This window comes from Megascapheus bottae, chromosome 27 (genome assembly GCF_031878675.1).
Source record: "Megascapheus bottae isolate mThoBot1 chromosome 27, mThoBot2.hap1, whole genome shotgun sequence".
NCBI classification, from domain to species: domain Eukaryota; kingdom Metazoa; phylum Chordata; class Mammalia; order Rodentia; family Geomyidae; genus Megascapheus; species Megascapheus bottae.
The window spans coordinates 18,124,340-18,149,540 of record NC_143535.1 but is presented as its reverse complement, the minus strand read 5'-3'; the positions used below and the strand labels follow the sequence as shown (position 1 = coordinate 18,149,540).

The window sequence follows — 25,201 nt, the reverse complement described above, 5'->3', positions numbered from 1 at the left end:
CCAGACACAGCTACTTCCATCTTTCTCCAGTCTCTTCATGAAAGAATCCCAAAGAAAGACTTAGGTCACACGTATCTCATATAAAGAAAGATAGCTATGTGGCTCCTGAGTATGGATGTGTGTATGCAAGCGTATGCATGCCAGGATGGTCATGGCTTAATGCAGATGAGAATAACCCACCACCACAAGCATCATGTGACCTTGAAGTGAGATGTTTGTTCCCCTGTTTTGTAGTTGGCTGCGAGCTCAGCTCCGAGACAGAGGAACAAGGGAAATAAAGGAGGGAGGTTCTCAGAGAGTTGAACCTATAATCTCTTTGGTTTGGATTTTTCTGTGAGGTCAAGAGTGTGTGAAGAAGACACGCCCAGGAGAAGTTTCTCCCTCTGCATCAGACCTTGAATTTGGCCTTCAGAAGGCAACAAGGGGGCAGGGTGTTCATTGATGTAAGAAAGAAAAGAAATGTAATCCGGGTGAGGCTTTGTGTTTTCAAAAAACAACTAGTCAAGTACAGGAGGAAGGAGGGAAAGGACAGAGTTGGGGGAGTACAGAAGAGAGGTGAAAACCAGAGAGGACGCCTGAGGAGAAAACAGCAATGGAATGTGAATTAGGAATCCCAAAGGAAAGGGCGATACCAGGTGGAGGAAAAGGAATGCAGTGTAGGAAGTGAGCAGGGAGAAAGGAGGGGATAGAGAATCTTAAGAAGGAGTGGTGGGAGCTGAGCCAGGCCTAATGTGTGGCTGGGCTAGCTTGTCTGTAAGCACAGGCAGGCCTGCAGGGAAGCCGCCGGCTCATCTGTTACTTACAAGCACAAGCTCCCCCTCTATCCTGATTAACAGGAATTAAGCGGCATATGGCTAATCCTCCCTGCCACAGTTATTAATACCTCTACAGACAGTGCAGAGGGAACCAGGCAGCGTCCTTAGCCAGTCTAGAGGCGTCTCCTAGCCTGTCATTGGTGAGGTTGGCTCTGGCTACCCACACCTGTTGTAGGAGGAACTCCAGCTGGGTTCCTGAGGGAGGCAGAAGTAGTCAGAGAGCCTTTGTTAAGTCCTTGAAGGACTCCTAATCCTCCACAAGTGTGTGTCATGGACACTTCCTTCTTGCCAAATGCATTTGTGCCTGTTGTTGAATATAGTCACAGAAAAGCAGCGAGAGTTGGGAGAAATAGAAGCTATTCTTTTTCTCCTTCTCCTTCTCCTTCTCCTTCTCCTATCAGAAAATTGCCAAACACTAGTGGCTCACTCCCATAATCCTGGCTATTTGGAAGGTTGAGATTGAGAGGATCAAGATTTGAGGCCAGCCTGAACAAAAAAGTTTACAAGATCCTTTCTCTACTGAAGAATGATGCAGTAGTATATACCTGTTACCCTTGCCATGATAGGAAGCCTAAAATAGGAAGACTGCAACCCAGGCTGTGCCTAAACAGTAGCATATTGTTGGTTGAGTCAGATGAGGCCTAGGGAAGAGGAAAATAGAGGAAAAACAGAATGGAGTGAGAAAATGGAGATTACTTTCCTCTGTCTCCTTCCTCTCCTCCTCCTCCTCCTCCTCCTCCTCCTCCTCCTCCTCCTCCTCCTCCTTCTTCTTCTTCTTCTTCTTCTTCTTCTTCTTCTTCTTCTTCTTCTTCCTCTTCCTTCTCCTCCTCCTCCTCCTCCTCCTCCTCCTCCTCCTCCTCCTCCTCCTCCTCCTCCTCCTCCTCCTCCTCCTCTTCTTCTTCTTCTTCTTCTTCTTCTTCTTCTTCTTCTTCTTCTTCTTCTTCTTCTTCCTCTTCCTTCTCCTCCTCCTCCTCCTCCTCCTCCTCCTCCTCCTCCTCCTCCTCCTCCTCCTCTTCTTCTTCTTCTTCTTCTTCTTCTTCTTCTTCTTCTTCTTCTTCTTCTTTCTTCTTTTTCTTCTGTAGTTTATTGGAGATAAGAGTTCACCATCTTTCCTGCCAAGGCTGCTTTGAACTTCAGCCCTCAGATCTCCGCCTCCTGTGTAGCTAGGATGACAGGAATGAGCCACCAGCACACAGAACACTTGCTGCTTGATATCTCCAATGTGGTACAATATTCTAGAGCTTGTATACCATGTTGTTGAAAATAAAAAGCATTTTGACAGAATTGTAATAAGATATTGGGGAATTTGTAATTATGGTAAGATATTTCACAAAACTATTCCAGAAATGTATATTTAAAGCAAAACCAAAGTAAAGATATTGACATTTTTGTATAGCATAATACAGACATTTAATTGAATGGATATATATATATATCTGAAGCCCTAAAGAAAAAGAATTCACTTGCTGGGTCTTAGCAACTTACATTTCTAATCCTAGCTTCTCAGGAGGTTTGAGTCTGCAGATTGAAGTTTGAAGCCAGCCTGGGCAGAAAAGTCTATGGCGAGTCTTTTTCTTTTTTAATTTATGAGTTTTTATTATCTTTAAGTAGTTGTACAAAGGAGTTACCATTCAACATGTTGGTTTATGAGCATCTTGATTACTATCAACTATTTCACTGGTCTCCCCCATTCTTTCTAATACTTCCCATCCCCTCACATTTCTTAGTTTGTGAGACTCCAGTCAACCACCAACATCTCCAATTAACCTCCAACTAACTACCAAACTTCTGGAAGTGGAGGTGTGACTCAAGTAGGAGTACCAGATTTGACTGAAGAAGTCAAGTAAGGGTTTGAGGCTTTGAGTTCAAGCCCCCCTCCCCACACACAAAGAGAGAGAGAGAGAGGGTGGGAATGTGGCTTAGTGGTTACGTGCTTTCCTAACATACATGAAGTCTTGGGTTCGATTCCTCAGTACCATATTAATGGTAGAGTGCTAACCTTGAGCAAAAAGAGGCTCAGGGACAGTACCTAGGCCCTGAGTTCAAAACCCAGAACTGGCAAGTGGGGGGGGGGGGAAGAGGAAGAGAAGCACTTTAAAAGCACACATGGTGTAGGTTGGGAGTTTGGCCTAGTGGTAGACTACTTGCCTAGCATGCATGAAGACCTAGGTTCAATTCCTCAGTATCACATACATAGAAAAAAGCTGAAAGTGGAGCTGTGGCTCAAGTGGTAGAGCCTTAGCCTTGAGAAAGCCCAAGAACAGTGCTCAGGCCCTGAGTTCGAGGCCCAGGACTGGCAAAAAATACAAATAAAAAAATAAAAGCACAGGTGGCACTTTAAAAATTAACCATTATTAAGTTATACTGAGTAGACAGAAAGAAATATTCACTTAATTCAGATTTTGTTCTCTAGTCACAGCTATGGGTAAAAGCTATATGTCCTCTGGCTATGCTGAGAACCTAATAATCTAACTTAGAGACTTCTAAATGATAAACGGTCAGGCAGAGATCATAAATAATGTCATAAGATGCTGGAGACAATTTGACAATGAAGACAATGGATATTACCAGTGGTGAAGTTTTGTTCAAGGATTGCAGCCTCAAATATTAGCAAAGAAGGAATGTTGAAAACATGAAAATCTAGAAGTCTGAAATAGAGCTACAGCGAAAATATAACATTACAAATGCAATGCAAGACAGTGTAAAAATAGATATATTTAGAAGGACAGAGGACAGCTACTTAAATTGTTACAAGGAAACAGTGGCACCCATGAAAACATGATACTCAAGTTTCTAGCAGGCATGGTAGACTGAAACAACTGACCAGGCTGAATAAGAGGGAAATATAGGGGGGAAGGACCACACAGAAAGCCTGACAAGTAGCTAATTCAAGGGAACAGAATGGGATGAAATATGAAATGAACCTAGGATTGGTTTTTCAGCTACAACTTTTCCCCTTATACTCAGAAATTCTAACTATATTCTGAAAGTTACAAGGATCCACTTGAGAATTTTAAGCATGGCAACCTTAGCAGATGTAGTTCTGCTGCACACAGAAATGCCTCTTTCATTAAAAAGATATTTCTTAGAAACAGGAAGTGGAGCTTGGCTCAAGGATAGAGTGGTAACCTTGAGCTGAAGAGCTCAGGGGCAACTCCTAGGCCCAGGGGTAAGGTGGTAGTCTTGAGCTGAAGAGCTCAGGGACAGCGCCCAGGCCAAGCCAAGTTCAAGCCCCATGACCCACCAAATAATAAATAAATAATATTCCTTAGGCCGGGACCTGATGGCCAATGCTTGTAATTCGAACCCTTGGGAGGCTGAGAAAAGAGAATTATGAGTTCAAGGCAAATGTAAAGCAAACAAAAGTTTTCAAAAAGAAAAAAAAAGAGAGAAAGAGAGCTACTTCTTAAACATGTATTATTATCCTAGGTCTAGTCCTAGTCACAGTTTTGAAAAGTCTAGATACAGAAAGGGCTGCCTACAGACTAACATATGAAAAATAGAGATGCTTGCATAAGGCCAGTGCTGTCCTACCTTTCTCTGGGGCAGTGTGTAGAGAGAATCTTGTCTCTCAAAGCTTCCCAGAGCTTCCTATCCTGGACAGTAGCCAGGGGTCAGTGGTTAGGAACAATGCTTGGCTGGAAAACAAAATATTGTCTCGAAAGCATGAATGGACTAAAATGTGACTCTAGGGTATAAAGGGTATGGAAGATTAGGCTCTCTTAAGGGATGGGTGATTCAAGTTCAGGTTTTTTTTGTTTTGTTTTTTGTGTTTGTTTTTTTTTTAGAGGCTCTATCTGTTTTAAAGGAATCTACACTGGGGGAGATCCCTGTGCCCAGCATCTTGAGTGCTTTGAAGATTCTGACACCACCCCATCACTCCTACGAATCTTAACTTTTGCAAGAATATAATGCCATGGAATGAGAGAAGCTACAGCATCTTACTGAGAACTCTTATCCACTTACTTAAGGGGCTTGGCATTGAATAATCTGCAGGAAACAGACTTCCCTCCTCATGTTAGAGACCTGGGAAATGGAATCAAAATGCCACTATTTCCAGTCCTAGAAGAGGATATCCAAATATTCTTCAATGGTAACAACAACAACAACATTAATTTCCCTGGCATCACTGGAAATATCTAAGCAATGTATTTTTACAATGCCAAAACCTTGGCCCAGGGCCTCTAAGAAGCCCTTTCTCCACCCAAAGCCCTGAAATACTGGCTATGTTGCAAGATCCCCACAGCGGAAGAAAGGTGACTGCTAAGGACCCATCTCTTTCTCTGGAGCACCAGGAAGTAAACACTTTGATGGTGCAATTGTGTGAAGAGAAAATTACCTCTAATGGGAGGGCTGGGATAAAAATACATCCAATCTGTAAACAAAGTAGTGACAGCATTCCGCAGGCCCACTGTAGCGAGATAGCACTGCAGGGACCTGAATTTACCCAGGTTAGGGACTGCTCCCCTCCCTTCCAAGCCCCTTAACCTCTTCCTCACTTTACCAATGGGGTGATTTCACCCTCTCTCTGTCATCCCATCCCAAACACCTCAGGAGCCATGGGTGCTCCTGAGTTTAGTCCCAGTAAAATTCAGAAAACACACATGGTCTGAGTTTCTGAAGCCAGCCTTAGGTAAATAGTTTTTCATGTTCTCTTTAGTTCACTGGAGATAGTCAATAGGCCAAGTAAAGAATTTTATTTTTAAAAGGAATTGGTCTGTTTCATCACAGATGGCCTCCTTACGGGAGGACTGGGGGCTGTTAGCTTCTAAATAGTCCCTTTTCTATGGTGTCTATAAAGCTGGTTGTCCCAAGCCAAGCCCTGTTCTTGAAATCCTCAAAGAAAGATTTTTTTTGCAGTCCTGGGGCTTGAACTCAGGGCCTGGGCACTGTCCTTTTGGGCACTTTTTGCTGAAGGCTAGCACTCTGCCATTTGAGCCATAAGACCAGTTCCGGCTTTCCTGTGTATGTGGTTCCACGAAATTGAACCCAAGGCTTTGTGCATGCTAGGCAAGCTACCGCTAGGCCAAGCTCCTGGCCCCAAGAAAGATTATTTTTTTTTGGTCAGTCATGGGGTTTGAACTCTGGGCCTGGGCACTGACCCTAAATGGATGGGAGAAGAGTTCTTTCTTTCTTTCTTTCTTTCGCTCTTTCTTTCTTTCATGCTGTTCTTGGGCCTGGGGCTGGCTAGTTTTTGTTTTTTGTTTTTTTTTTTTTTCTCCTCAAGGTTAGATAGAACTCCACCTCAAGAACCACAGGTACAGTGGCTGGGAATTTGGCCTAATGGTAGAGTGCTTGCCTAGCATGCACAAAGATTAAGGTTCAATTCCTCTGTATCACATACTCAGAAAAAGCCAGAAGTGGTACTGTGGCTCAAGTGGTACAGTGCTAGCCTTGAGAAAGCCCAAGGACAGTGGCCAGGTCCTGAGTTCAAGCCTCAGGACCGGCAAAAAGAAAAATAACAACAAAAAAAACCCCAGAAAACACCACCACCACCACTAACAACAAAGAAAACACAGCTCCACAACAAGCCATTTTGGTGATTATGTGGGGAGATAAGAATCTCAAGGACCAGGAATCTCCTGAGCAGGCTTGCTTTAAACTATTATGCTTAGATCTCAGCCTCCTGAATAGTTAGGACTACAAGGGTGAGCCACTGGATCCTGGCTGGGGTTCTCTTATTTTAAATAAAATTATGGAAACACTTTGAGGATAAAGAAGAGATGATTGTAGTTGGGATAAAATGTAGAAATGAAATGAGAGGTATTACAGGAGAGATAGGACTTGAAGGGAAATGCAGCAACAGGAACATGATAAAAACCCTTGTGCAGCTCTAGGAAGGATGTTTTAACAGAACAACTTTGAGTGCAGAGATTCTCTTGAGGTGAAATAGCCCCTTTCTTTCATGCTGTGAGCATTGATTCTAGAAGATCACTCAGAGGTTTAATGACATTTTGGGGGAAAAGAAATCATGATCTTGTTGGTGTTTTAGAATAGAGTCAGATCTAGAGATTAAACATACATTGATGTAAAACTCCTTGCTTGCTTTTATTTTCTCTGACTCTAGTTCAGTTGGAAGTGTTCTTTTTTTTTTTTTAAATCAAAGTTCCTTAGAAATGTCCATCTTTTGCCTGATCTGAACCAAGATAGTGGAAAAAGGAAGGGTTACAGGCAATAGCTATTTAATGAGTGCCTACTACACTAGATGTTTAACTTGATGTAATCATTCTAGTGAAGTAAGTACCGTAAAGATCTAAACTTTAGGGAAGCATTTTCCCCAAGGTTTCTAAAAACCTAACTTCTTCAGTTGCCTTGGCTCAAGCAAGTCTTTAGAAAACTTGTTCTTTACCATTTGATTTTCATTTTGTGCTCATAGTAAACAGTACTGACAGCGCTTTAAAATTTAGCACATGCATATTTAGTTTTCTGAGTTTGTTAAGAAATGCACCATTTTGGGTAAGCTAGAAATAATGCTAGATAATGTTTTGATAAAGGTGCAGATTCTAGAGCTCTGCTTACTGAATGCTTCCAAAATTTGATCTAGTTTTATTGAGCTTTAATTTCCCTCCCATTTGGATCAGAGCTCTTGAGGGAACCATAAAACTCAAAGGAGGAACAGACCACTTCACAGCCACGTGTGTTACCCTCCCATGCTGCAACTCTAGTTATAGTTCCATTCCAGGAACATACATATCTCAGCCAGCAGTAATGACATTCAAACTCCATCTATGGAAGAAAACCAAATGCTTTACAATGAAGCACCTGCTGCCTTCACTCATGGACCCCCTGCCCCTTATAGAATATTCATGAAGTCTTTTTTTTTTGAAATCTATGCCTGAGTTTCAAAAAAAGTCACTAAAGGAGAAAGGACCATTTCATAAGGCAAACAGGAAATCCAGCAAGATGAAGGAGGTACCGATTTCCAAAAATTTTACTTTATCCACAGTGAGGCACCATTTTACATTTCCCAAGCAATCACTATGTTTTCTTCCATTAGGTAAATATGACTGACCATGTTACCAGAGAGAAAAGAAAGAAAGAAGAAAAATAAAATCCTAGGCAGAATTTCCCTCTTTCCATTTTCTCTAATTTGTGTTTGATTAAGGAAGAGAAGTTGACATTATAAAAAGAACGTTCACACATATTTACTTGTGACTTTGGTACATAGTGACCTGAAACGAAAAGAAAACTTAGGAAAGTAAAGGAAAATAGAACCACAATGGGTTATCACATTAAAACATGCTCTGTCTTTATAAGATTTTTTTTGGGGGGGTCGGGAACATAACTAATTCACACTTACAAAGTTTGAACGGTTATAAAGACCTATGGTAGATCATATTATGATGAAAGATAGGGAATTATACTGAACATTAACCTCAATCTATTAATATTTCTTAGCACATAATATACATAAACATATATATTTGGCAACTGATATATGTAGTTACCTTTTCAAAAAATACAAATAATACGGAAATGTAGGATGACTGCAGGCAAAATTAAAGTTGCTTTGTTAGCTAAAGAAAAATACTGGTTGCTGGAAACTGGCACCTCTTATTAATAACTATAGTGGAATTCTGTTGTTACTATGGGAACATTAGGGATGTTCTTTCTATCTTAGACACAAAGAAAGATTTTTCAAGGATTTCTCATAGTAGTAAGCAACACTTCAACTCCTCCTGCTTCTTAGGTCTAATTTCTGGTTCATTTTAGTCTTCTATTCCTCTGCTTTTCTTCATAAACTCCTGCTCTGTTTTTCTGCCCTAGCCTTAGCATCTACTGATATTCAAAATTCAGAACACAGAATTAGCTTGCAGGATGAACTCTTGAGTATACTATAGTGGTTTTGATCTACCACAGAAATAAATCTGTTCATTCTAGCAAGCTCTTGTTTTTATGTACTCGCACGTGTTATCCATGTCCCGCTAAAGTTTTAAGCAGGTGTCAGTGCCTTTTCCTGCCATCTGATTTAGAATTGCAAATCCGAGAGATGAAAAGGCAACAGGCTACAGCCTTGTTTGTAAAACTGAGAACTATTTCTTAAATTTTAATCCGAGTATCCTTCCTCAGACTCACAGGAATGGGTTCATTTTTTAGTTACAGAAATGACCCATTCCCCACCCTCCAGCACACTACTTTACCCTCCTCCCATTAAATTCATTGAAAGAGGTCCCCGGGGTCGGGTCTAGAGAGCATCGTCGCTTCCATAGCAACCAGACGTTAGCTTCCTCCGTTACCATAGTACCGACCGGGCCCAGCCGTGGGGGTCGCTATGGTAACCGGAGGTGGGTCACGGCCCGCAAGGCGCATGCGCGCGGTGCCGTGGAGTTGTGCGGCGCGCCCGCGGGCCCCTCAGCTATCCTCGACATGGCGCTGAGACGGCGACGAGGCGTCCGGGTCTGCGCCGGGCTGCCGGACTTCTTCCTGCTGCTGCTTTTCAGGGGTGAGTTGGCGCGTTTCTGCTGCTAGACGGGACGGAGGGTCGGAGGGGCGAAGGGAGCGGCTGGAGCTGGTCCAGGGCAGAATAGCGGTTCCCGGCTCCGGGGACGCCTCCTCCCCCCACCGCCCCGCGCCCGCCACCGAGGGCGCTGCGTCGGCTCCGGGACGGGGAGTGTGGAGGGCCGGGCCCCGGAGACGCTCCCCCGCCGGGGCGCTCCCCCCCCCCCGCCCCGGGCGCCCCTCGATCCCTCCGGGCCGGGGCCCCAGGCCTCCTCCGCCGGGGACGGCGTGGGCTGGGGAACTTGCTGGAGAAGCCCCCGGCGGAGCCGCGCGGGGCCGGGGCCCTGGCCAAGCCCTCGCCAGGCCGGCCCGGCTTCTCGGACGCAGCCCTCCTGGGGAACCTGCCCTTCTTTGGGTCTCTTGCCATCTATTGAAGAACCCAGCGGGGCACAGCCAGCATTGCTCTTCCAGAAACACTTGGCACCGGGACGGTATGAGGACTTTTCCTTTGTCTCCAGGCCGGTGGAGGAGCTCGGGCACCGGCCCTCCTGCCCCCTCCCCACCGCCCCAAGAGCAGCATCTGGGCCGTTATTTATTTATTTACTTATTTATTCATTTATTTTTTTTTTTTTTACCAAGATAGCAAGGATAAACTTGAAAGTTTTGTTTCTTGTTTCTCTCCTCCTTCCTCCTCACTTTTTTTTTTTTTTGGAATTACTTCATGATAATATTTTCCTGGTCAGTTGGACAGAAGTTTCTATTTAGTGAGCACTAATATATCTATTACATATGTATTTGTACACACACACACACACACACACACGAGCATGCACTTAGAAACCATTATCTCAGGTCGTCTTTATTTCTGCTGCAGGTGGTGGGTTTTACTAACCCATTTTCAGAGATTCAGGGATAATCTTTTGTGTGTGTGTTTTGTTTTCTTTCCCCCCCAGGACTGCCTTCAGGGCGCATAGCATCCAAGTCACATTTTCTAAAACCGTGTTGATGTGCTGTTGTTTGGGTCTGGTAGCTTTCCCAAAGTTACCACCTGTCCAGACCCTTTTCTGCCCTTAGTCTCATCTGGACTTTTGGCTTTGTTGTTATCATCAACGCTTCAGGTTTTCAAAACAAAACAAGAAACCAAAACACCAAGGGATTGTGTGGGAGTGGTGGTGGTGATGATGGTGATGATGGTGGGGGACGGGGGTGGACAGTCTTCAGAAGACAAAGCATTTTAGTGTTTATTCTATTGAGATGCTCTCAATGCTGTATTAAAAAGGAGGGGTTCTGGTCCAGAAGCACTGGAAACAGGAAGAAGGATGTCTATCTCTCTCAATATATATATCGTCAGTGTGACCTGTGCTTTGGCTGGAAGTTAAAGTCCAAAACCAAGTCCAGTTGGGAGATGTAAGTTTCCAAAGGCTAACCAGGGGACAAGAGTGTCAGGAATGTCCAGCTCCCACTGTGTTGTCACACTGACACTGTCCTATTCACAGACTGGAACAACTTCCTATTGTCCAAAAGCTTTGTTCCCATGAAAGTTTGCAGTTTTTATTGTAAGACACATTTGGCATTTAACTTCAGAAATGGGTTTCCACGTAGTGGGTTGTTAAAAAAAAAAAAATCTCTGATTTTGCCTTCCCCAAGTGGCTTTCTTGCTATAAGATACTGGGATTTGCCTTCAAATTCTAGGAGGAAAAATCAATTTGCAAACCAGGGCTAATGACAGAGAATCAGAATGGTAGGGTATAGCCTGATAGCATGTAGCTTGCTTTCTCTTTTTATTTTAATTAATTTATTAACTTATTTATTTTTGTCAGTTGTGGTACCTGACCTCAGGGCCTGGAGTCTGACCCTGATCTCTTTTGCTCAAGACTACCACTGTACCACTTCCAGCCACTGCTCCACTTCCAGTTTTTGGGTAGTTAATTGGAGATAAAATTCTCATGGGAACATTTCTGGCTGGCTTAGAGGGCAATCTTCAGATCTCAGACTACTCAGGATTACAGATGTGAGCCACCAGCTCACACCTTTAAAATAAAATAGTATTTTTTTAAAAAATAGTGTTTTATATCATAAGCATCCCCTAAGGCTTTATTTTTTGCAGATCATGTAATGATGTCTTTTTCAACTTTTATGATTTTTTTTCACTTGTATTACCATTCAGTTTTATCAGTAAAAAGAAAAGTTCCCAACATAATAGCCAACATTTCTTGGGCAGTTACCCTTTGCTGGGCTCATCTAATTAGATGAATTCACTTGTTTTGATATTTTTTTTTGGGGGGGGGCTCATGTTGGGGCTTGAACTCTGTGCCTGGGTACTCCCTCAACTTTTATGCTCTAGGCTAGTGCTCTTACCACTTGAACCACAACTCCACTCCTGGCTTTTCTGGAGTGTTTCATAAACTTTTCTGCCTGGGCTAACACGGTATTTTTTCTCCTCAGTTCTGGGGCTTTAACTCAGCGCTTGGGCACTGTCCTTGCATTCTCAAGGCTAGCGCTCTTCCCTTGAGCTACCACTTCTGGCTTTTTCTGTGTATGTGGTACCCAGGAATCAAACCCAGGGCTTCCTGAATACTAGGCAAGCATTCTACCACTAGGCCATGCTACCAGCTTAACACATATTTTAAAGAGTTTGTTATTATGATTATCCACATCTTGTGGATAAAGAAATAAAAGTATGAAGAGATTAAGTCACTTGCTTATGGTGATATTCCATGGGACTTAAATTTGGAAATCTTTGTGTTAGTAAAATTTTTAGTTTGACCATGAAATTCTTACTGTGGGTTAGTTTAACAAGATTGTCAAGTTTTAAAGCTGTATCGCTTCTATGTGAAACATTCCTTTGTTGAATTGGTGACAGGTGCAGTTCAGCTTTTCAAATATTATGCCATATGTCTTTCTTGAATGATTAATGCAGTGTTTATTGTTAGATTCAAAATCTTTTGATGTCCTAAATAGAAGTATTTTATTTAGAATTAAAACAATAATAGTTTGCATTCTCAGGGTAAGACAGTTTGTGTACTAAAGGATAACAACATCTAAAACTCAATTTCTAGGAAAATTTTGACAAGTTATTCTAATTCTTTTGCATGTCACCTGAAACATGTTTTCAACTGGCCTGTCATTTTATGTTGTTTTCATTCATTTACAATATTTGATAGTTAAAATCATTGTCAGACTTGTATGCTTTAAGAAAAACAACACCAGGCCCTGAAAGCATGCAATTTCCAGCCAGCTGCTCCTTCCCAAATGACCTGTGATGGGCATTTGTTCTTGAATACTACAGGCCAGAAAGACTATATGGATAGCTACTAAAGATTCTAGTTATAAGTAATTGCAGTGTTATACCTTGACAGAGTTATAAGCTACCCAACACCTAAGCTTTTGGAACTTGTTCTTAAGGCAGCCCTGTAAAGTAGGTTTAAATAAGTTATTTTGGAATAAACCAGACAAAGTGTACTTTCTGAGATTGCCATATAATGTAACAGAAGCAGCTATGGATTTAGCAGCTGTTAGAGATCTGAAATTAGCAAAATTCTTTCTCCATAAATTCTTTAGATTTTTTTTGAAGCACAACTGGACAAAAGAGAAGAGAACATATGAATAAAGTTAGCAAGTGTAGAGTTAATCAAGTTAGGTTTTCTCCCCCCGCCTACTCCCTTTGTTCTCTATTTTTTTATGCCAGTACTGGGGCCTGAACTTGGGGCTTGAGCCCTGTCCCTGAGCATTTTTGCTCAAGTCTTGTACTCCACCACTTATGCCACAACTCCACTTCTGGCTTATTCTTTTTGTGTGTGGTTAATTGGAGATACAAGTCTTAGACTTTCCTGCCTGGGCTGGCTAGCTTTGAATCATGACCCTCAGATACTCAGCATTCTGAGTAGTTAGCTAGGATTACAGGCATGAGCCACCCCAGCTAAGTTAGAGTCTCTTTTAAAATGTGTTTAAAATGAGATGCTATGAATGCAAATATGTACATGAAGGTGCTTGTTAGGATTCAATACAAATTTTAAATTCTTGAATGTTTCCTCTGAATTCTAGTAGTATATGAAAATATGGAGAATAAAGAGATTCTAAAAGTAAGCTTGGGTAAGCATTCTTTTACACTCAATTTAGTAAGTATAGTATCTACTGTGGTATTTTATATGGAGAGCTAAAGTCTCAATGTAGGTCCTCTTTGCTACTTGCTACAGATAACAGAAAACTTTCTGAATTAGCTCTCCTGTTTGATGTTCCAGTGAATTTTTCTTGTGTGTTAGTATGTTTGTATTTTGTTTCTGTAGTTTCTTTTTTAATATACTTTTTATTGTAATTAATAGAAGGGTTACATTATATTCGCCAGATAAAAGGTGCATTACTTCACAAACACTGATACCCTTTCTCATGTTTTTGTCTCCATTTCCCTCTCCCCCACTCCCCCATCTTATTTTCCCCCTTCCCTTATTTCAAATAAACATATTTACAATATATCAGATAACAAGGTAAGATACTGTAACAATATAAAATAACCAAGGGACAACAAAAGAGATGAGAAATAACATAGTACATTAAGAACAACAATCACTCATTATATGGCTTTTGTTTCTGTATCATGGAGGTCCTTTCATTTAGCCTCATCCTATATGGCCTTATGTATAAAGGTTTTGCCCTATTGTAATTCTCTGCTAGGAGAGTCCAAGGTTTATACTAGTTATGACAAATGAGGGAAACCATTGATTGAGCCTATGTTCCTTTGGGTCTGGCTTACTTCACTTAATATGATTTTTTCCAAGTCTTTCCATTTCCTAACAAATGGGGTGATGTCGTTCTTTCTGACAGCAGCATAGAATTCCATTGTGTACAAATACCACATCTTGTCGATCCATTCATCAACTGCAGGACATCTGAGTTGGTTCCATATCTTTGCTATGGTAAATAGTGCTGCAATGAACATAGTTATGCTAGTGGATTTAGTATTTCCTTGTTTCTGGATCATTGAGTAAATGCCAAGTAGTGGAATTGCTGGGTCATAGGGGAACTCTATGTTTAGTATTTTGAGGAACTGCCATACTGCTTTCCATAGTGGTTGAACGCGTTTGCACTCCCATCAACATTGTAGGAGTGATCCCTCTTGGCCATATTCCCTCCAGTATCTGTTGTTATTAGATTTCTTAATCATGGCCATTCTAACTGCAGTGAGGTGGAATCTCAGAGTTGTTTTGATTGATTTGCATTTCTTTTATGGCCAGAGATGTCGAGCATTTCTTCATGTGTCTATAGGCCATTCTTATTTCTTCTTCAGAGAAGATTCTCTTTAAGTCTTTGGGATAGTTGTTTCTTTGGAGATTAATTTTGGAGTAATTCAATTTTTTGAGCTGTTGATATATTTTAGGTATGAGGCCTTTGTTGTGTGGTTGTTTCTGTAGTTTCTATTTTGTACTATATATTACATTTCCCATGAGTAGTCAGTGTTTGCAACAGAAGTTACAGAGTTACTTGTATGGAAAAGTTAAGCTGTTTAATGAAATTAAGACCACATAAAGCCATTCTGGTACCTCACGTTTACAGTTTTAGGTATTCAGGAGACTGAGACATGAGGATCCTAGTTAAAAGGCAGCATGGCCAGACAAAGCCAAGAAACTCTGATCTCCAGTTAACTAACATAAAGCCAAAAGTGGAGGTGTGGCTCAATGGTGGAGCAAAAAAGCTGAGCAAGAGCATGAGGCCCATAGTTCAAGCCTCATTGTGGAGACACGCACACACACAAACACACATCTTTCATTTACAGAGCATCCCAAGGTCCTATGGTGTAGCCTTGGCTGCAAACTATTTTTAAATCAAATTCTGCATTATCCATGCTGTATCTGGCAACCTCAGTTCACAGTTATCTTTCCTAATTTTTTTTTTTTTTTTTTGGTGGGTCACTGGGCTTGAGCTCTGCCTGGATGCTGCCCCTGAGCTCTTCAGCTCAAAGCTACTGCCCTACCCCTGGGCCCAGGGCCTGGGTGTTGTTCCTGAGTTCTTTAGCTCAAGGTTAATGCCCTACCCTTGAGCCACGCCCCACTTCCTGTTTTCTAGAGGTTAATTGGAGATAAAGAGTCTCACAGTCTTTAGTGAGTGACATCTTTAGTGAGTACCAGGGAAGGCTTTGAACCTTGGTCCTCAGATCTCAGCCTCCTGAGTAGGTAAGATTACAGGCATGAGCCACCTTGTCTGGCTATCCTTCCTGTTTTGCCAGTCCTGAGCTTGAACTCAGGGCCTGAGCACTGTCCTTGGACTTTCTCAAGGCTACAGCTCTACCACTTGAGCCTCAGCACCACTTCTGGCTTTTTTTCTTTTTTCTATGTATGTGGTACCAAGGAATTGAACCCCGGTCTTCCTGCATGCTAGGCAAACACTCTACCACTAGCCCAAACTCCCATCCCTGTCCTTCGTATTTTTAAATAATCATTTGTACACACTATATATACATACATACATACATACATACATACATACATACATACATACATACACACACACATATGTAGTTCACCTTAATATAGCGAATAGCTCTTGCTATATGGGGCACTTTTCTTCATGTAAGGGGTACAAAGTAAATAAAACATTCAAGTCCTGAAGAGCCAGGGCTACTGTATGCTTGCTCAGTTACACTGGCCTTTAGTTATTGGGTGTATTATCTCAATGATATTTAAAAAATTTTTAGGGCCAGAAGTTGTGTTCAATTTCTTTTGTGCCTTTCCAGAGATGATCTTAATAAATATTGCTCTTCTGTTTTTTGTCCCTTGAAAGCCAGTTAGCCTTGTTTAACTATTTCCTGTGTGTCTAGGCATGCTTAATTTACCTTAGGAGTTCCAGTGGACCTACGAACTTTAGAAAAGCCTCTGGGTTTAGAGTGGTATTTCTTACAATTTCTGTCATCTGCTCCCAGTGGTTCAAAGGCTGAGGTAAAAAGGTGAAGTGCTTACATAACTTAAGTCACACGTACTGCTACCAATACATATGGTTGAATTAGTCACACAGTATGTCAGGGAAAAAGCCTAGGAGACAAAATGTCCATAGGTTTTGTTTGTGACTAGCAAGTCTTAGACTGATTGATGTTTACTTTTATGTTTTGTTTTTATCCTTCTTATTCGTTTATCCTTTTGTCTGTTTTTAATTTTTTTCCTTAATGAAGATTTTTTTTGTTCTAATATAATGAGAAAAATGTGTTTTGGTTTGGTTTCTAGTACATACAATAGTGGAATTTTAGATTTGGCACCAGCAAAGAAACAATTAGTTTAGTTTAGTGTGATATATGTGCCTTTCTCTAGCGTAATTATCAGTGACACTGGATGAAGGAGGAGCCCATTTCAAGTTCAGCTGTATGGTCATATATTCTCTGTGAGTCATTTGAGAGATCAGTTGTCACTAGCTTTTAGCTAGAAGAGCCAGCTGTGGCATCTTCAAGACATGATTAACTGGAAAACAGAAAGAGCTGCTAAGAGTACCTTCTTTTCATGCCCTCTCCAACTTTTTTAAACAGACAAAAGAATCAGAGGAATTGCTTTGTTACCTCTTTATAGAGTCTCTGTTGCCAGCCAGGTAACTCCTGTAATTTCTTTCTCTAGGGTGCTAAGAGTAGAAAGTCAGATTGACTGCTATGGAACGTGGTCTCAGAAGAGTTCCTGAAGATAGATGTAAGCTAAGGTGTCCATAACTCCTTGTTGTCCAGCACAGGCTTGTCTGTTATGTTAGATAGCTTTCTCAAAGAAAATACTTGTCCTTAGAATGAAGTACAGCTATCTGGAGGCTTACAGAGATGGCAACAATCTCAACACAACTGCTTATTTTTGAGACAGGATCTTGCAGTGAAGCCAAGCTTGGCTCTTGAATTTTCCATTCTCTACCTTAGCCTTCCCAGTGCTAGATTAAAAGCACATACCACCGTGTCTGGCCTTTTAGAAGATACGTTTGATTTACACTAAGTACAGATTTGGAGAAACAGAGAAGTTAAGAATCAGGAAAGTAGAGGAGATAATATGAGCCACGGGATGAACTTGGGAACTCAGATATTGCATTTTAGGAGAGTGAATTAATTGCTGCCATGATAAATAACAACAGCCACCATTTATTGAATACTATGTTCCAGGCATTGCTCTGATTGCTTTATTTGGTATCGTAGTAAGTTTAGGCTAATACAACCACTTGATTGCCCCAAACACCAACGGTAACTGTTCCTCAGCATCCTGGAGATAGGAATATACTGGCAGTTTTAGTCCCATGAAGCTTCCTTTCTGGTTGGCAGATGATTGCTGTGTTTTCACGTGGCAAAAGGAGAGAGAAGGCTGGATGCTGGTGGCTCATGCCTGTGGCTCAAGCCCCACGACGGAAAAAAAAAGAAAGAGCTCAGAAACCTTTTCTTATAAATGCCACTAATGTTGTACTGAAGGCCTCTCTTTATGACCTCATCTAAACTTAAACCAACTTGCTTTCCAAATGCCCCTTCTCCTCATACCATTACATTAGGTGTTAGTGTTTCAACATGAATTTCACAGGGACAGAAATACCTGAGCTATCTTAATTTATTTCAGTAGCCAATGTGTAGATAGTGAATTTGAAACTTGTGCAAGCTAATTACATGACCCATGGTTATACCTAATAAATAAAGGAGCCAGATTGTCATTGTAGAGATAATTTTGTAACAAAATTGTGTGAGAGTCCAAAAATCCAATCTGTGAGACTGCAAAAGGATTGGAAGTTTGTCATGCCTTCTTCCAACATACTCTCAGAACACTTAAGAGTTTCCTGGGAAGGTCAATCCATCCTGGCTTAACAGATATTCAGATTTCTATCTGAGGTATGGGCTCACTCCACCTGAGCTATGAAGGGGCCTGAGGATAGACTTAGGTAGATGCAAATTGTAATCATTTTACTGTTTAGCTATCCTTCTCAGAATAAAGAAGTCATCTACCACTTGTATAAAAAATATTGTCACTGTGTGAAGTTTATACTTTACTTCTTGCAAGACCAATGGAACCTTGAGATCTGAAGCTGGGGGAAGGCCAGATCCCCTGGGACCCCAAACCTCAATTCCATGGTCCCGCCTCTATTATTGCCTTGCTCCTGATCTCATTGGTTAAGGGGCATGTGGCAGGTTACAACAAAATTAGGTGCACTTTAAATTCCAGAATAAGAAGTTTAGGCTTTAATGTCTATCTGTGTATGGTCTTGAAATTCTTGATTTAGAATCAAGGAAGGTCTATGTACAAAAACAATCAAGATGATGGGAAAGAAAAGGCTAGTTAGGAAGCTGTTACAATAATTGTAGGTAGTATCCTGTAGTCCTGTCCTTTCTTAACAATGAACTAGTTTTTGTTTAATTAATGGCTTCTTCTCCCTTAGCCCAAGGAATATGTATGAAGATCTCCAGAAACAGCTTCTATAGCACCAAACCTTATGTATCAACCAACCCTTGCTTCCCCCTCCCCCCACAAAACACACAAATGTAGGGCCTTTTCCATCCTAACCAAGCATTTATGTGCTATGCCTAAAATTTTTGCAGTTTGAGGCACAACAATAAAATTACGTTTCATCTTCCTTCCTCGCTGTTTATGGACAGAAGACTCATTCTTTAGCCACCTCGGATGCTTTTTTTCTTAGTAAGTCAAGGACTTAAAGGTAGCAAGCACCATAATTAAGGTAGCAAGGACATAATTAAGTAAAATAAAGGCTAGCTAATTATAGTACAATATTATGATAGTTGGTCTGTTAACCCAGATAACCTTCTAAGGGACTGAAGAGCTGTAGACAGCTCATTACTGCATGTACTGTAGCAGTAACATAGATATGCTGGACAAAGGACCAGTCCTGTTCTGGGTAACTGAACAAGACAGCAGGATATTTCATCCCACTATTCAGAATGATATATATTTTCAAATTTGGGAATTGCTTCTTTCTGGAATTTTTCTATTTAATATCTCAGACTTCAGTTGGCCCCAAGTAATTAAAACTGTAGCTAAAGAGGACTACTATGTTTTAAAGTAGCCAATTTTAATCTTGTTCTTGAAATGTATCTTTACTAGGTATATAACTTTAGGCTGTCAGTTATTTTGTCTTTGTGCTTTCTTGTTTTACTGTTGCAGTCCATAGCATTACCTTCAGTGTTCTCTACATTGCTTGTATTTCTTTTTTTTTCCTAGCTAGTTTCTATAAGAATCTTTTTTCTTTTGCCATACAATGTTACTACAGAATGTCCAGGATGAATTTCTTTTTATCATTCTAGTTAATATATGTTGTGTTTTCTATATCTGAATTTGTCTCCTCTCTCCATCTTGCTATCTGTTAGGAATTCTCAAGGTACCTGTTCAGATATTACATAGCTTCTATTCTTTGGGGGCCCTGATCAAATGTAGTCTTGTCTTCCAAGACTGTTAATCTTTTCATTATAATTTTATATTGTCTCTTTGCTGTTCTAGGTTCTTATTCATCTTTGTTTTACAGATACAACGGCTTCCAGTCTACTATTGAAATTGTGTAGTACTTTTTCTATTTTTTTTTCATTTCTAAAACTTTATTTGGTTCTTCTTAGCCTCTTTTTGCTTGCTTAGTTTTTTCAATCTCTGAAAAAAAAACTCAAAACATTTTATGCTCTTTTTTTTTTCTCTTTTGCTTGTACTGAGGCTTGAAGTCAGGACCTTAACTTTTTGCTTAGCTTTTCCTGCTCACAACTTTGAACTTCAGAAGCTATACCTCCAGTCTAGAATTGTGTGGGTTAATTGGCCTTAGAGTCTTGTGGACTTATCTACTTGAGCTTTAATCCTCAGATCATAGCCTTCTACATAGCCAGATTAAGGGCCTGACCCACCTGTATCCAGATATGCACAGATATTTTATATTTTGTCCATAAATATGAAGAAAGATATTTTACTTGGGCCATATTTTTGGCCCCATATCTGATATATTTCAAATACTTGAAGTCTTAGGCATCAAAGTCTATTACTTGTTATTTCTTTTTCTTTTCTTTTTTTTTTTTTGTCGGTCATTGGGCTTGAACTCTTGGCCTGGATGCTGTCCTTGAGCTCTCCAGCTACCTTTGAGCCACAACCCCACTTACAGTTTTCCAGTGATTAATGGCACAGTCTTTAGTGCCCGAGCTGACTTTGAACTGTGATCCTCAGATCTCAGCCTCCTGAATAGCTAGGATTACAGGCATGAGCCCTATGTAAGGATGCTTTGGAAAGCACGCTTCTACTGATGATCAGGCCTACTACCCTCTGTGATGATTGTAATCCCTTGCTGGATCTCTGGTATGATGTGAAAGTGTCACACTCTTCCCACTGAAATGGTAGATGTTAAAATGAGCATTACTGTCAGGGTCTCCCCACCCTCCATCTTAATGCTTTCTTCATCAGCTCACAGCCATTTTGGTTTGTCCTCTTAACATTTCTCAGTTCTTGTGAGCCCAGGAATGCAGTAAATTTATGGTTTAGGAAGATTCTGCTTGAAGTTCAAATGCCTTTTGTAATAGTATCTATTCCACTGTACTTCTGGAAGTAGGAATCTCTATTGAATTTAGTTACTCTTGATTAAAACTAAGTGTCCCACACCCTTCTTTAAATGCCTATATTATATTATTTTTTTCTTCTTGGATTTAAAATATTTGCTATATATTGATGAGTGTACATATCAGGTTCTGATCCTTGGACCATTTTTTCTGAGGAGCAAACATCTCTCATTCATTCAACGGACATCAGCTTGGAGAGTTATAGCTATGTATAATAGTCACCTGAAATGACAAGTCACTCTGTTACAACAGCTGTAGGTCAGGACATTTAGAGACAAAGGACAAAAATAGCTCTGAGCTTTCCAACTGAAATGCAGGATTCTAACATGTACAGAATGAAGTGTTAGCTCACTGAGAGGCCCCAGTCCTGAGTTCAAGCCCCAGGACAGGCAGGCACAAAACAATCAGTTCAACATTTTTTAAGTTCTCTGATAATGATGACTAAGCTTGGAATTTGTAATTCTCTTGAGCAGTTTTTCAGTACGAAAAACTAGTTCAGTGTTTGTTCTTGTTGTTTTTTAAATCAGTGTTTTAGACCTCAAGGGGAACATTAGCTGTTGTTTTGAATACTTCATAGGAGAGGATAAAAGCTATCATCCTCCTTTAAGAGTACTTTTATGCACACATATGAAAAGTTACCACATAGTGTATTGGGGAATTATAACCCCCCTTCCCCAGGGAAGACTGTTTGTGCACCTTTAGTTGATAAGCTGCCTAAGTTCCCACGGGAACACAGGTAGTTACAGTGCCTTCTGAAATAGATACTAACTCCATGTTGGGTCCATCAGTGATATACAAAAGTATTATTTTATTATTCTGTGATGAATGTTTATTTTTCCATTAATTCTGTTGGTTAGATTGTTTTTCTGAGTGATGATTGCCAATATCAAACATCTGGGCATATTATCTACACATTTCTGCCTCAATCACTCTTTAGAGGTAGGTCAGAGTTGAAATGGTTATTTGAATTGAAAGAGTATACACATATTTTATTTATTGATTTATTGATTTTAATTTTTTGTCAGTTGTAGGGCTTGAACTCAGAGCTTGAACCTCTTTGTACTCAAGGCTAACACTCTAGCACTTGAGCTACAGCATCACTCCCAGTTTTTTGAGTGGTAATTAGAGATAAGAGACTCATAGGGAATTTCCTGCCCAGGCTGGCTTCAAACCGTAATCCTCAAATCTCAGCCTCTGTAGCTAGGCTTACAGGTGTGAGCAACTAGTGTCTGACATGTTTTATATTTGTCTTTAAAATAGGTTTTGGAGACAGGGTCTAGCTATATGACCCAAGTTGACTTGAACTCAGAGCAGCACCCAGATTTGATGTAATTCTAGGAATGTTTAATTCTCTTACTCTTGAGATATTTCATCTGTTATTACAGCTTCAAGAAGTAAGCTCTCTGAGAAATACAACAAAATGCTGAGATGCAATTATTGCTGGAATTTCTCCTCCACTCATGGTGGTGCCAATCCCTGACAGATTTCTCCCTGCCTTCTCACTCTCTTTCTCCCTCTAACTTAGGCTCTAGTGTAAGGAGGATGTTTCATGACATTGAATGAGGGATTTGGACCTCACTGAAGCCAGAACAAATATTTCTTCCTACTATTGTCCTGTGGCTAATATCCCACATGCTGTTTGCAAATTACAGCAAACTTTCCCAGAGTGAGTTGAAAGTCAGGTAATTTCTGTTTTGTGTTTTGTTCTCTCTTGAACTCACACATTTTACTTTCTGTGTTTTTCTTGCTGAGTACATTTCCTACATGCCAAATAGATCTGTTGAAACTTTGGTTGTTTCTATTCTTACCTGTGAGCAGTACCTTTTAGCTCACATTTTTAACAAGCTCTTCTAATAAAACTTGGAGGAAGAAAATTAACTGGAGCTTTAAGACTAGTTTTGAGCACAAATCGATGTGTCTTCTCCAGTCTCAGTCTCTCTGTCTCTGTCTCTGTCTCTGTCTGTCTCTCTGTCTCTGTCTCTCTCTCTGTCTCTCTCTCTCTGTCTCTCTCTCTCTGTCTCTCTCTCTCTGTCTCTCTCTCTCTGTCTCTCTCTCTGTCTCTCTCTCTCTCCCCCTCCCTCCCTCCCTCCCTCCCTCCCTCCCTCCCTCCCTCCCTCCCTCCCTCCCTCCCTCCCTCCCTCCCTCTCTCTCTCTCTCTCTCTCTCTCTCTCTCTCTCTCTCTCTCATCTCTCGACTAGCCCTGGGGCTCGAACTTGGGGCCTAAGCACTGTCCTTGGGCTTTCCTCAAGGCTAGCGCTCTGTCACTTGAGCCACAGTACCACTTCCAGCTTTTCTATGTTTGTAGTACCAAGGAATTGAACCTGGGTCTTCGTGCATGCTATACAAGTACTCTACCACTAGGCCAAACTCCAGTCCTCCAGTCTCTTAACCTATAGCGAAATAACCGGCTGTATAAACATGACTCATAGAGGCAATATCCTTACCTACAGACTCTGTCCTTCTTTACATGTCTATATCATCCTTCCCAAAGAAGAACTGGAATTGCTTTCCAGAAAAAAAACAAAACAAAACATTTCTTTCCTCTTTTTTCTATAAGAATATAGCTATGTAGAAGAAGGAATTTTTGTTGTTGTTATTGTAGTTTGAACCTAGGGCTCTATGCTTGTTAGAGAGGCACTCTACCCATTTGAGCTGCCTTCAGTACTTTTTTTTGCCAATCCTGGGGCTTGAACTCAGGGCCTGAGCACTGTCCTTGGGCTTTGCTCAAGGCTAGCACTCTACCTCTGGAGCCACAACACCATTTCTGGCTTTTCTATATATGTGATACCTAGGAATTGAATCTGGGTCTTCTTGCATGCTAGGCAAGCACTCTACCACTAGGCCAAACTCCAGGCCCAGCCTTCAGTACTTTTTGCTCTGGTTATATTTTCTTTTCTTTTTGTACCAGGTGTGGGCCTTGAACTCATGGCCTAGGTGCCGGCCCTTAGGTTTTTTGCTCAAGGCTAGCACTTTACCACTTGAACCATAGCTCCACTTCTGGCTTTTGGGTGGTTAATTTGAGATAACAGTCTCATGGATTTTCTTGCCTGAGCTGACATCAGACTGTGGTCTTCAGGTCTCAACCTTCTGAGTAGCTAGGATTATAAGCATGAGTCACTGGCACCTGGTTGTTCTGGTTATTTTTGAGATAGAATCTCATTTTTTGCCCTATGCTGACAAAAAGTGGCCTATGCAGTCCTATTTATATCTCCCTTATAGCTAGGATGATAGACATATTATACCATTCCCGGCTTTGTTTTTTGTTGAGATGGGGGTCTTCATATCCAACTCTTCCCCCAGTATATAGCTTTCTGGAGTTCTCTGTGAGAGCCTCTTTTGTAGACCTCTAGAGGAAGGCAGTCTCTTCCTCTTCTGAATTCTTATTTATCATGAAGGAGGACAGAGTTTGAGTATCTATTACTATTGTGTTAGTATTCACTTGATTCTTAATTATTTCTGGCCATTTTAAAGTAAAATTTATCAGGTTAACTTGAAGGCATTTTACCTGCAGGGGAACCCCTTCCACAGCTCTGAATTTCATTCTAGTAGAAAGTCATTAGTTTCTCAAAAGATGCTTTACAACCTATCAGGACTTATTTTCTTCCACTCCACCGTCCCCTCTGTTGTACTTCTCCTTTTGTTGAGCAGCATTGGATGGCCACAGGCCTTTTTCTCATCTAAGAATTGCGTCGGGAGTGGAAGGCATCTTCATTTCGGTTAATGGGGTGATTGTGAGGTGCACATCCGGTGTACCTGTGTCTGGTGGTCATCTTAGTGTTGGAATGGCTTCTGGGAGTATTGACTCCAAGGGCTGTAACAGGAAGTTGTAGGTTCTACTGTGACTGCCAGGATGAACTCCTTAATGCCACAGCAGTGAGAGTATGGTGGAATGACCCAGTAATGAGCTTTGTCTTATCAAAGAGGATTGAGGATTACTCTGCAAGAGCATTTGAAATACTCCCAAATAATGTCATGTGAAGTGTGAAACTTTAGATCGAAGGTTTCCCAGATTATGAAATGAAAGAAACCTTCTTAAATAGACTGTATTTATATTATTTTATCAATTATATAATATATGTATAATCATTTACATTATGATACAATGCAAAAATAATACATTTATTATTTGTACTGTTACATTACATTAATTTAATATTTAATTAATATGAAATACTTTTGTTGACTGTAGCTAAAGGAAAGTCTTAGTTACTCTGATTTTCCCCAGATAATATTACAAAATGATTGATGAATTGATCAGTGATTCTAAAACATGTAGGAAAGTTGACAGAATACCAACCAAGATTTTTGGTTATATTGCCAGTTTTTTTTTCTGGGGGTAATGAATTTGAATTTGGGGCCTAGTGCTTATTATGCAGACTCTCTGTCACTTGAACCATGCTTTAGTTCTTTTTGGATTTTG

General features: G+C 40.7%; 1 protein-coding gene across 1 annotated transcript in view; it reads left to right on the top strand.

Annotated features, from left to right (window-relative positions):
* Positions 1 to 9,144: 9,144 nt before the first annotated feature.
* Jam3 (junctional adhesion molecule 3) overlaps positions 9,145 to 25,201 on the top strand; it is a 51,538-nt gene continuing 35,481 nt past the window's right edge. The window contains exon 1 of the mRNA XM_090319717.1: positions 9,145 to 9,258. Within this exon, the coding sequence (XP_090175843.1) occupies positions 9,183 to 9,258 (76 nt within the window). The 5' untranslated portion in view covers positions 9,145 to 9,182. The remainder of the gene's footprint in view (positions 9,259 to 25,201) is intronic.